This window comes from Lutjanus erythropterus, chromosome 7 (genome assembly GCF_056507025.1).
Source record: "Lutjanus erythropterus isolate fLutEry1 chromosome 7, fLutEry1.hap2, whole genome shotgun sequence".
Taxonomy (NCBI): Eukaryota; Metazoa; Chordata; class Actinopteri; order Lutjaniformes; family Lutjanidae; genus Lutjanus; species Lutjanus erythropterus.
In genome coordinates this window covers 40,266,036-40,279,005 of record NC_139323.1, presented here as the reverse complement: position 1 = coordinate 40,279,005, position 12,970 = coordinate 40,266,036, and the positions used below count along the sequence as shown (strand labels likewise).

The 12,970-nt window shown below is 39.4% G+C and overlaps 1 protein-coding gene across 4 annotated transcripts in view; it reads right to left on the bottom strand.

Moving 5' to 3' along the window:
• csnk1g2b (casein kinase 1, gamma 2b) overlaps positions 1 to 12,970 on the bottom strand; it is a 45,410-nt gene that overhangs the window by 16,174 nt on the left and 16,266 nt on the right. For all 4 annotated transcript variants that reach the window (XM_084723763.1, XM_084723765.1, XM_084723766.1 and 1 more), the window contains exon 3: positions 7,083 to 7,152. In XM_084723763.1, coding sequence (XP_084579889.1) covers positions 7,083 to 7,152 — 70 coding nt within the window. The remainder of the gene's footprint in view (positions 1 to 7,082; positions 7,153 to 12,970) is intronic.

The window sequence follows — 12,970 nt, the reverse complement described above, 5'->3', positions numbered from 1 at the left end:
TCTGCCAGGAATCCATGAGCACTTCAAAAGCAACAGAATGATGAAGCATGACTGCCAATCATCATCCTGATCTGACAACATTTTTGTTCTCTTCTAAAGCCAAATAAACCATTTCAGCAGTTCAATCACACACAATAAGCAAACCGAATCAGTACTGTGAAAATACACGTCTGTAACTCAAACTATTATATGAAGTCACATGAAAAACTACATCGAACAGTGTTCTGCATTATGGGATATGCTCTGGCTTTCACTGCAAGCCAATGTCAGTGGTGCTTGACCCCTGCTGTCTTGACAATTTGAGACAATCCAACCTATTGTATCTGCAGGCAGGCCCTCTCAGGCGACACAGTAATGGGGAAGGCTGCATCATGGCAGCTGAACACAATGTTGCCCTACAATGAAATGTCAGAGTTAAGGGCCAAAGAGGAGAGGGCTGGAGAAGAGAGGAGAGGACTGGGACTGCGTATTAAAGATTGAGATTATGGAGTGGAGTGCACTGAGAGAGGAAGAGGAGGAGGCGCAGAAGAAGTGACTTCCATTAAGCCCAGTGCTCTGGAGATGTTCTCACAAGGCTGAAATGTGATCAGCACTTTGGCTTGCACAGACTGAGCCTGGAGCTACGAATGCAATGTAGCTTATAAGCACAACAATCCCACAAGACGCCACAGGGCTGAACACTAGTGCAGGGGGGAAATAAGACAGCAATACTTGTTTTATTCAGTTAATAATTAATACTACCAGATATTTGCAGCTTTTAACCTCTGTAACTTCAGAAGAATTCAGCCAAGCAAGGATTTGACCGAATTCATAAAACTAGGGCATTTTCTCTGACTCAACACGGTGTTCCCTTCATTTGCTACATATAAAACTAGTGCAAAATAGTAGGCTAAACTTAGTTATTTATGAGACAGACTACATTGGTAGTCATGAGATTGTTGTGGTCATTCTTCATCAAGCAGTATAGTGGTTTATATTATGTTCCACAATTGGCCTAATTTGCTTTCCTACATTGCATTCTTTGCATTATGACTCCTGGACATAATGTACATACATTAGAGATGTAGCTGCTGAAATGATTCATCATTCTGCCCCATTAACTTAGACTGAAGATTTAAGCTGCCATTAAAAACATGTTTGTTGAGTGTACGAATTTGTTTATAATTACTATGCCTGTCTTTTTTGTAATTTGTTAAAAAAAACAAAAAAAAACAAAAACGAGTTACTGTGAAACTATAAAATGTCAAAATTTCAATTCAAAAATTGTATTATGATGCAATTGTGAAATGTGACGATGTACCGCATGATACTTTTGGAAATGGTAGCAAAATTTTTCATAAAAATAACAAGTAAATCTCATTATATATCTTTGTGAATTGCTTCTTTTTTGTTATTTGTGGCTATGGTGCATCTATCTCAACAGAGTGTTTGCACCTGCGACACAGTTTGGTCAGTATCCCAGCTGCACGGCCATGTTGGAGGTACTGGGATATAAACAATAGAACAATTCAAGCCAACTTCAGGATGTCTAAACTATGGAGAAGTTAAAGGAAAGCATGTGGAAGCAGCCAAAACCTACAGAGAATGACTTTGTCAGCAGGAGAGGGTGCAATATTTTGAAAAACTAAGCTTAATAGGTGAGGAAGATCCATACAAGCTGGCTGATGTGAATATGTTGAGATCATCATTATGAACTCCTGCTAACACAGTAAACACGTCCCTATTTGAACACAGGTTGCGAGTTCTGAATTTGTTGTTTGTGCCTCCAACATGGCTGACCTCCGACTTGATGGTGTATCTTCCGTTGACACAGCAGTTTTACCTTTGACTTATTACAATAATCTCATTAATCTGATCTAGGATAGTCCTACAACAGCATGAAAAAAAAAACTGTGTGAAATGTTATGATCAACACTGACTCTGCTCACTGACATGGCATGTCATGCCAGCAAAAGCCTTGATGAGGCTCATGAATATTCACAGGCATGCCAATACCCATCACTGAGTTACATCAAGAGGAATCCTCCTTCTATATGACATTAATCAGACTAATATCCATGCACAAGAGCTAGTCTGACCTGTAAAATACAGTTGTGACAGTTGGCCCATAAAAACTGTGCAATGTCTCTGTGGCCACTTTACCACTATGGTCAGGGGAATGACATCAAAGTATAAGACTTGTTTTATTATCACCAGCACATTTTAATAACTCTATGACAAATAGTGGTACTGCTAACACTACCAAGAGCAACTGCAATGCCAGCGCCAAGGTCTATTGTCAGTTGCTGGGAGGCAGGATTCCCAACAGCTGGGATCTGTTCAGGACAGGGGAGAATTAACAGTGTGCAGATAAGCTCCTCCTGGGCGTTAAGCGCTGAGCAGTCCACCCTGTGACATATTTGAGGCTCTCGGGTTGTGCACGACTATCAGGGTCACATGTGCACATTTAGCCAAGTTGACAACATAAGTAGATTTAATCTATCGTCTTGACTCCTCCCATGCTAGACAGTCAAGTGAGCCCTCCTGTCATCTCATCATGGAGTAGCTGGTAATTTTGCAGCTCCATTTTTAGATGATCGTTAAACTACTCAAAGTGTCTCTGGCTCCGGCTCAGCCAATAAAAGTATTACAAATCAGCATTTGGCTGAAGCCATTGCTGATTATTTTTTTGTGTTTTGACAATTTAAAGTGTTTTATCTTTGCTACTTAACATTCTGACTCCTGTTCCAAGTATCATGTGAGCAGTGAAAGGCTGAAACATTTTAACATTCATGATTAAATGTGTCCTTGATGTCCACCCACTCATTGTCTGCCAGTCACACTTTGGCAACATTATGTGACACGTCACACCACCTGTTGACATTTTCTGTCAAAGAGCAGCAAGATCTCACCAGCTGTTTCAGCCAAAATAAAGAGGCCTCGACACAGAGCACAGAAACGCAATGTATCTTTATACATTTCTATTGTTAAAAGACAAAAATCCATATGATAGTAAGCATAGGTCAGTGTGAAACCACTAGTACTATATAAAGATTATGATACATCAGTGCTTGCAAAACACATTTCTTACCTCTATGGATTCATGGTAGAGTGTAATTCAAATAATGTATATATTCCTGTAAAAATATCACAGAAGTATTGTTGGCATTTCTTTCTTTTTAAAGACAGAAATCTTATCTTGTCTGAAATGCCCCTGACTCTCTTAATCAACACGAGCAAGCGGTTCAGCCATGGAGAAGTGGCTGCGGGACAAACCTCCCTCTGCTTTCACCTGGAAATCTCTGATCTCAGACGTTGTGACTGGAAAATAAAAACAGGAGACTATATTGATGGAGAGACTGAGAAGTGGAATAAACCATTGGAATCTTTGGGTTTAAATATAATCTGGACTTGCGTGAATAATAACTGTGAACAAATGACTGGAATGGGGGATGAATCCATGCATAGAAAACTAAAAAAGTTTAAAAACCCTGATGTATATCTGAAAACAAACCACAAAATAACTAAATGTGATGAAAGTGGAGAAGGGTGATTGAAATGGTGTGCAGAATGACTGGGGTGAGATTTTATAACTGGACACACTTATTTTCTCTGACTTTAGTCTGTTATTTTTACATCACACATGACAAAGAAAGGCATTAGAACCTGAGATTAAAAAAATGAGCCTCATCAAGGTTGATATTGATTGGCAGATAGCCTGTGTGAAAAAAAATTGCCATTATGCAGGCAAGCAGAAAAGACATGAAGCAGCCACACACCGGGCAACATCATCAATATGTCCACTGCTCTTTTCACACATGTGGCTCAACTGGACTTTGGACTAGGAAGCTGCCGGGGTTAAGTCCAGGGCAACTGATACGAGACATCTGCGTTCACACATACAGCTCCTCCAAGTGATGTCGAGATAAGTGCAGAGTTGCAGTGCACGTGTGAAAGGGGCTCAAGACTGAAAGCCACCAAGGTCTAAATGGAAGAAGGGATGGTGATGATGCGTTTAATTCACCACAGGAAACAACCAGAGAGACAAACCTGGACTAGAGGAATCCTCGGCTATAATCAGAGGAAATGACACAGGAAACGACTATTATAGTTACTACTGAGTTAATATATGTGTGGTCATGCATTGTGTAAGATTTGCTCACAGATCAGACTGACAGATTAAATGAGAACAGCCATTAAAAAATAGGCCACACCTTCAGGCAGGCAGCACACAGTCAATCAGGGAGGCAGAGGATACTGTGGGCTAGGGAAGCTATCCAAGTAGACACACCATAATGGCCCGACTGCTTGTAGAGGGCCATCTATAAATAGTCAAGGACTGCCCTAATGCCCCACCTCCTTATCAACAGTGGAGGGCTTTTGCGCTGGCACAAGGAGCCAGGAAACTGGCACGTGTCACTAAATTAGACCACCACACACACACACACACACACACACACACACACACACACACACACACACACACACACACACACACACACACACACACACACTTTTCAGGCAGGGGAGTATCACTGCAACAAGAGGACCAGGCCACTTGCAATAGCCTTCGAATGACAAACCCACATAAACGTACAAGCATATCCACATACATTTGAGTTTTCAAAGCTATATTGTTATGCAGTGATGAATAACAAACACCTCGTGTTGTGTAGTGTTGCTAGCTGAGCTACAACACCAGTACTGACACGAAAAACTCCCTCAAAGGGCCATAAATGTACTTCTAGTGACTGTCAAGGCTCCACCAGGCTCCTCGTCTTTCCAGTTGAGAGAGAAGGAGTCTGACAGTAGCTTCTCATGGCTGGTTAGGTCAGACTACCAGCTCTACGTCGATGTCCATGCTACACTGAGCAGTCAGTCAGTCAGTCTCCCCTGTGTCCCCTGACCCTCCCGTGTCATATAGTACGTAGCCATGGTCTTTCTCACTCACTTCTCTGTTTTGACCTTTTAAAAAATATACTAGGAGGGAGGCTTTAAGACAGATTTAAGGGTGTGGTTACCCTTTAATAGACTAAATAAGCCTACCTCAGGATAAATTATGTAATAGCAAGTCAATTGAGAGCTGGTACCTGCATTTACAAGGACTTGGTCTGTGAGAAGGGATGAAAAAAAGAACAGATGGGACATGCAGGTGTGGGTGGTTGCAGTGCAAAAACCAGCAGGAGTGGGAGACAGCACAGACCTCTTGTCGGTACCTTTTGCTCTTGTCAGTTTGATTAAGTAGTGGTGACATATTTGCATATGGTTTCTGAATTAAAGACTGAGTATGGGTGTTGTGAGCCAGCTAAATCAACACATGCATCTACGCAAGCTAACACAAACATGACAGGTGAGCCTTTCCAAAAACAGCCTGTGCTGTGAAACAAATCAAGTCCCAGTCCCTCCCAACCATCTGACTGTGCCTCCGCTCTCACCCTCTGTAACTAGCTGACCAGCCAGACCAGATCAAAGAGTTGCTGCCCTGGAGCCACAGCTATGCATCATAGCACATTAACATGTTCAGGGCAGTGCTGTGGGAGAGGAAAGACTCTGAGTACCGTAGAGGTGGGATTAGAAAAGAGGAAGAAGGCTCCCATAGCTTCCATTGGCTCCCACAGATGTGGGAAGATAAACAAACACACACCGTGAAATTCTGCCTCAAGTAGAATGGAGGCCGGTGGAATTGTGCTCATGTGTCGTGTTTCCTGCGTGGTACATGTCCACACCAATGCAGATACATTTGAAAATGCATCCTTTACTCTCCATTTCTGCCTTCCATCCAAACCAAACTCGCAATTTGCACATAACATGACAAAAACTGAATACTGCAAGTCTGAACACAGAGGTGTCACACTGTGGTGTAGAAAGGAAAAGTAAGCTGTTCCAAAACTAAAACAATCTGTGATAATTGGATGACTGCAGAGGAAAGATCATAATGTCACATGATATATCAACATTAAGACCTGCATTGTAAAACAGCTGCACAACAACTACATTACAGACTTGTCATATATAAGCTGAATTAAGCATTTACTCAAATTTATTTTTCTAAAATAAGAGACTAATATAGAACAATACCAATATAGACTAACGGGATATGACAATATCTGTTGCAATACAATAATCTTGTAAACAAATTGTCTCACACAAGCTAAAGACCAGTGACATGGCATAAAAAAGGATTTACCAAAAAAAAGGGAAAAAAATCCATTCAGCCAACTCCATATCACAGTTTTTAGGGATTAAATCTTTGTCCTCCTGTCTCTCCCATTTGTCTCCCACTTTTTTCTCCTAAAAGGGATCCATTTACATGCTGCCATTATTCTTGTTTACTAACTCCAGTATTCAGGCGAGTGAACTTGTCACACTCATGATGGCAGACAGGACTACTGCAAACCGTCTTGTGTAAACTCTGCATTTAACGTCAGCCAACATTTGTAAAATGCATCAAAATCATTGAGATATTAAAGAAGGTAACAAAATTATTGTCACAAACACAAAAACAACCAGAAAACATTCAAGTGGAAGTTATTTTCACGTTAACAGTCAGTGTTATCAGATTAGGGTGCATGTTTGTAAGGTTGTCAATACCATGTCATTAAAATGAAACCTTTTCCATTTCTAATACAATCAATACTTTCAGGAGTACCGAAGCTAGAAAAAAGATTTAAGTTCTCATTTATGACCTCAGTTCAGTTCAGTTTTTTTGTCCTGTTTGGAATGTGGCTCGTAGCATAGCACAACCACAACAGGGACTTTTTCTGTTCAAGCACAGTTTGCAGACTGTTAATTTAAAAAAATACTATTTTGTGTACCAAGGACTTTTTTTTCCTTTTTCTTTTCCTTCCATTCTTGCCATGGTATGGAAAAAGGTATTGAGTATTTTTTTTTTTTTTTTTTTAAATATTAGTAATGTATCTAAGTTTAAATTTCTGGTATCATGACAACTCTATGTGACTGCCTGTGTCTGTTTCTGAATATAAACACTGCGTTTTCTCTTCCTATGAAGCAAAATCTAGTGTGAAAAGGCCTGTTCACATTTAATTCATTATTATTTTGCTGTCAATCAGAGACTAATATCCTACAGACTGCATCAATCTTACCTGAATTTCCCAACTGTTTGTAAAATCTATACTCCAAATGGAGCTGTGGCGCCCTGGACTTTATTGGTTCCTGAAAGAGAGGAGAGAAAAAATAAAGAGGGTAAAATATTATGTAGCCCACAAATCAGTTAAGGCAAAATGTCAATATTCTTAATCAACAATGACATACTGGCTGTTTGACTAAGTTAACACTGCAGGGTAAATTACTCTCAATGGGAGAAAACAGAACATTGTGTAGGCCTGTTTGTGAAAAAGAAAAACAAAAGCTCATTAACATCAGTACTTGCAAGGCGCTCTCATAATGAGGGTAAATTATAGACTCGCTACAACACCACGAAAGCAAAAATGACTGTATTAAGAGCTTTACTGAAAGGGAAAAAGTAGTTTGTGAGTGACATCCTTGCATACTCATCAAAATGCAATTAATTTAAACAGCTACAGTACTATGTTGTCTTATTTTAATGCCTAACAGAACTGAAATTAAGTCTCAGGTCAGACTTCTGGGATGTGAGAGGATAAAGAGCAGATCCAGCTGGTGAACAGCAGGCTTTTGTGATGACATGGATGATAATTAACCCACTAGGACATATTGTTCATTATATCGCTAGCTCCAGCTTTACAACCTAAAATGTAATCTGATTAACCCCACTCTCATGATGACAAGGGCATTATAGACAAACGTGAAGAGGATAGAACAAACACACACCCAACTTAATTCCTTTCCTTAATCTTCAATAGCTCTACCAGAGCCTGTGTCAAAGCCCCCAATCACAATGGTGGTATGTAGCCCCCTTTTCACACACTGCCAGCCAATACTGGCTTTACACGGGTCCACGAATGAACATTATCTTGTTTGATAAAATGAGCTCTGATATGCCTCATATTATGAAACAGCCAAGCATAAGATCACCTCTATTATAAGTCAGTAAAGTGTAAATGTTGGTGATGTTTGCAGCGGAACAATTAGTTACGAAAGATATCCTGAGAATGAAGCTTTCTCTCAGTGTATAGTATTAAGCTTGCTACTCTACATACAAACTTATTAAAAATCCGTAAAAGTTTATTTAGCCTGAAAACTTCTCAAGAGGTGCTTGAAGTGAAATTTAATCTTTAAAGTTGTTTCCCATGTGCATCAAATTCCAAAGCACTTCTATTTTAAATTATATAAACTGCAAGCTGAAAGCTGTTAAGCTCCCACATTCACTCCATTAGGCCTTTATCAAATCAGGAGCATTTTCTCTTCTGCTGCCCTGCTAGCACGTAGGAGTGCACACACAAAGTATGAACTGTGTTCAACACAATAAGGGACTTTCCATCTCTTTATGATGGCTGTTCTCAGTCCTATGGGATGTGCTCTTTGGTTTCACTGCAAAGTTCAATCAAAACATAGTTTAACAGAGGTGGTAAAAAATAATTGGCCAACCTTGCTTTACAGTGTGCTAAACTATCCCGCTCATAGCTTGCTTATTTAATCAGGTGCATTAAGTGGGGAAAGAATAAAAGGATTCCTCAGACATTTCTCAATTCTGTCTCTATCTGCCTTATAAAAACACAACGTAATCTGGATGATTATATAAAATTTGTTGAATAAAATAAAGAAAGAACTAAAAAATTCTCTAAAAACTATAAATAAATTGTACAGCAAGGTGTTATGTTCATCTGACAACATGATCAGCTCTGGATTCTTACCATAGATGTTACATCTGGATTTCCATTCAAACATAATTATCTCTCTTATTAAACTGACACAGACCCACTCATTTCAAACAAAACACGTGACTGGCTCATGGTAATTTCCTGTTTTGTATGTTTGCATGGCTTCTTCCAGAGGGAGCTGCATCTGCAGTGTTTTTTCATTTAGATTTTCACTGCAAGGAGCCTTTATGGTGATACTTCATCCAAAATGTACTATCTTTGTGGCCAACAGCAAAGCAGCCCCAAACTTTCAATATTTTTTTTTCCTTCCCAATACCAATTTTGCATTAGCTCATGCAGAGAAAACAAAGATTTTCAACTGCTGTATACTACTAACCCTGTATGGATGTGATATGATTAACATTGTTGTACGGTCCATCCCGATTAAAACCTTTTTGTAAAACATGAACAAATACATTCAGACAATGAATGTCACAGAACATGACTTCGGCATCCAAAAAATTGGATTGGTGCAAGGACTCACAACCTTTCCAATACCCATTCTAGCATGAATTCTGATATTGGTATCGGAACAACCCTCCCCATCTTGGTTTATTTTATTGTGTTAATCTACTATCTAAACACTTAACAATAAATTCATATCAATGTTAATGCAGTGCTAGGCCTGTACTGAGAAGCCACTTGAGGTCCTGTTAACCAATGAGTGATGAAAGAGAGATGATCATAAAACAAGATAGGGTACAAATGTAGTTTTGGTTTGCAAGCAAAATGAAGAAACAGAAGCCACACACAGATGATGAGATTACACAGGGATGTGCAGGAGCTTATAATAAAAACCTCAAACATGTAATGAAAATGACTGTTGTGACTGCATAAATGTTTTCTTCAATTAATGGAAGAACATACAAATTTTCCTCTTCCCATATGGTAAATATGCAGGAAAACTAAAATGACTTCAATACATCCCTTCAAAAACCTATGGGTGACCTCACAGACACAACATACATGTTTTTATATAATCTGTGGGGGAAAAAGATTTCAGTATCCTGCTCCAACATGATACCAACAAAGAAGAGTGCCAGAAAAGTAAGAAATCACCGTGCATGCCAGGGGCAAGAAATTGAGAGTGGAAGACAGGCGGCAATACAGAGGAGTGGAAGCCTGTAGGAGGAAGACATGTGACTAGTCAGGGAGGCGGAGCGGGGAACTGCTGTAGCGTCATCCACCTCCTACATAAACATGGACAACGAGCACGTCTCACACAAGTCAGGCCATGCCAGGGACGAGAGGGAAAAGAAAATATAAAATATATAAATAATGAGTCAAAACAGATGGCACCAAACCACAGGACCCTTTAAAACAGCTTACAATAGGAAACAGAGGCTTATGGCAGCTTTACGTACTTAAGAGTCATCTCTATTCCCAGCAGATGGGATAAGCTATGGCTGTGTAAATGGCCGGGGCCAAACTGCAAATGTCTGATGTAACAACTTTGCATATGGAGGATTTTTCACAGCTCCTGCCCATATCAAATAATTTCTGATCTGCTCCCTGTGCTGACGTGCTCCCCTGATATGGATGGGCTGCACCCACAGAAGCAATTTTGTAAAGGAAATGTAGAAGTGGTTTATGTGTCCTCTAAGCATATATTCAAAAACTGACGTCAGCTACACACTTCATTTCATCCCCTTTGGTATTTGCATCATAAAAACCTCTGATATGTTCTAGATGCGTTTAGATAAAAGCTTTTATATATTAAATTTTTTTTCTGATAATTTAACAACCCAACTCTACTCAGAGAAATCTGTGATACATTTACTGTAATAAATCATAAAATGACCATGATATATCATCAGAGATTAAGGGAAAATGCTAAGATGAAATACTTGCTTCTCTGACAACAACGCTACAGCCATGGTGTCCTCTTTGAAATTTATATTTCGGCCTGTAATGTGTTACTGTTTGCCAGTTTGTAAATTAGGGTAAAAATAAATGTTAAATGTTTGCCGAATGAGTAAGCGTCTGTTAATGAGTCATAAGAAATCAATCTTAATCTGTAGGAAGGAACCTGTGTGAGCTTCCTTGAGTCTTGGGGAGGAGGGGAGGGAGAGAAACAACTCACTTCAACCATAGATTGTATATTAAACAGGATTTCAACCTATTTAATATACCATCCATGATTCCACCTAGTTATTTGGACTGCAATACTCATTTTTGAATGCACAATTGTGACACATTGCTCCTTTAACTTAAGTTTTTGTTACCACATTTGGTGTCATGCAGAAAGCAGCATTTTGCCAAGTATGCTGGCCTGTGTCCAGGGCAGCTGACCCACAGGCCAGAAGGGCCCTTCCCTGTCTGACCTGCTGCTACAGTAACCTCTCCACCTCAGCTGTTCCACACTGCAGTCGTGTGTGTGTGTTTCTGTGCATCTGCATACAATGAAACCAAATGTCCCTGAACAGTAGATCTCTGCATGAGCCCAGCAACAAGACATGGTTTGAATCTAGGAAAATTTGAACTCCAGCTTCATGAGAACTTGTTTTCAAGATCAGAATAATGTGCTCCAACAAAAAAGACAAGCTCCTGTATTCTTATGGAGTGAAACAATTTCTCTGTCTTCTTCAGTTAAGGAAGTTATATGAAGCCTTATAAGCCTTTACTAGCCAACAGAAGAGACAATCATGCGGCCTAGGCGTATCCTTCCTTTGAACTCTGGATCCGTTCTGATTTGTGGTATATGTCTGACATCTGAACAACAGTATTTATGAAAAAAGTCTCAGTTGAATGCCATTATATCTCATTTGTCTATAAAATTATGCAAAGGTTTATATTGGACATTAGCACTGCAATTAATATTATTTCCTAATGGATTTGTTTGTTGTTTTTTGAAAGCTGCTGATGGTAATATATTTTAGAAGCAGTTTTTGTGATATTTGTTGAAATTCTCTTCCTGACATTCTCAACCAGACAGCAATCCATAAATCAAATGCTCTGACGAAAAAAGAAAAAGTCTGGTATCTGTGGCTGTTGCAGGCCTGTAACAAGCAATCCAATCATTTCATTCATTCGGCCTAAACGTTACCAGGCCCAGCTTTAATTAAACGCTGGAAAATAGTGACAAATCCCCATTAAACGTTGGCATTGTTTAAGGCGACGTCCTCAGTTGCTTGTAATGTCCAATTTACATTTACAAAAAGCAGGACATCAGAAATTCCTGAGATTTGAGACACTGGAAGCTGTGATTTATTTTGCATTTTACTTGATGAATGAGTCACACTAATTTGTTTGTTTCTTATCTAGATAACATATCTTGTTACCATAATATCATACCCATGACATGAGCTGAAAAACGCTGTTTGCCATGTATCCTTTGAAATGCAGTAGCGTAATGACATGAATACCTGCACTGCTGGCTGCATTGTTGATCTGTGTGTGTCTATTAGCTTTTTGTTTGCCATAAAGTTAGTTTTAATTACAAGTCAAATCAACATTAAGTTAAGTAAACTTAAACCACATGCTACCAGAATTCTAGATAATTTTTATCCCATACTCACATGTTTGTGTCAGTAAACAGATGACACATGTAACAATGTAGGACCAGCTTTCCCAAACCATGAGTCAATCAGATACCACCATTCCTACAGCCACAATAATTAGCTGGCTTTTTAGTCAAATTACGACAATTACGGGGTGATGGGTGAGAAGGGCATATAAATAGCAGTAACTGACTTATACTAGCTCCTGCCCACAGCTGAAAAGCTTAGAGATTTGTCGATATTAGTGTTACCAGCAGGATCAAATCCTGTAGCTACAGCAGCCTGGGGATGGGTGTGAGATGAAAAGTTACATGCCATTTCAAGGATCTCTCTTAGAGTAAAACACTTGAAGCTTGTACAAATATGTGATTATGTCATCACGGATTAGGTGGCGGTTTCTATATTTTAAACCTTTGGTAGCTGCCATAGACTTGTGTGGATGCAGCAAGCCATCAGCACCACACAAAGTCCTCTTCCTGGGATTAACCAACTCTGTATATGATGTCATCTCGGCTAAATCTGATCTCTGCTCCAACACAGCTGAGAAAGATCAGAATTGACCTCAGTGACTGGATGGAGTAATGACCGCCAAATGAAGGGGAAAACAGAAAACTATAAATGATAGATGCAATCACAATATTAAAGGGTAGCAAATAACAGACATGCAACAGTAAACCACAGTTACAGCCAAAA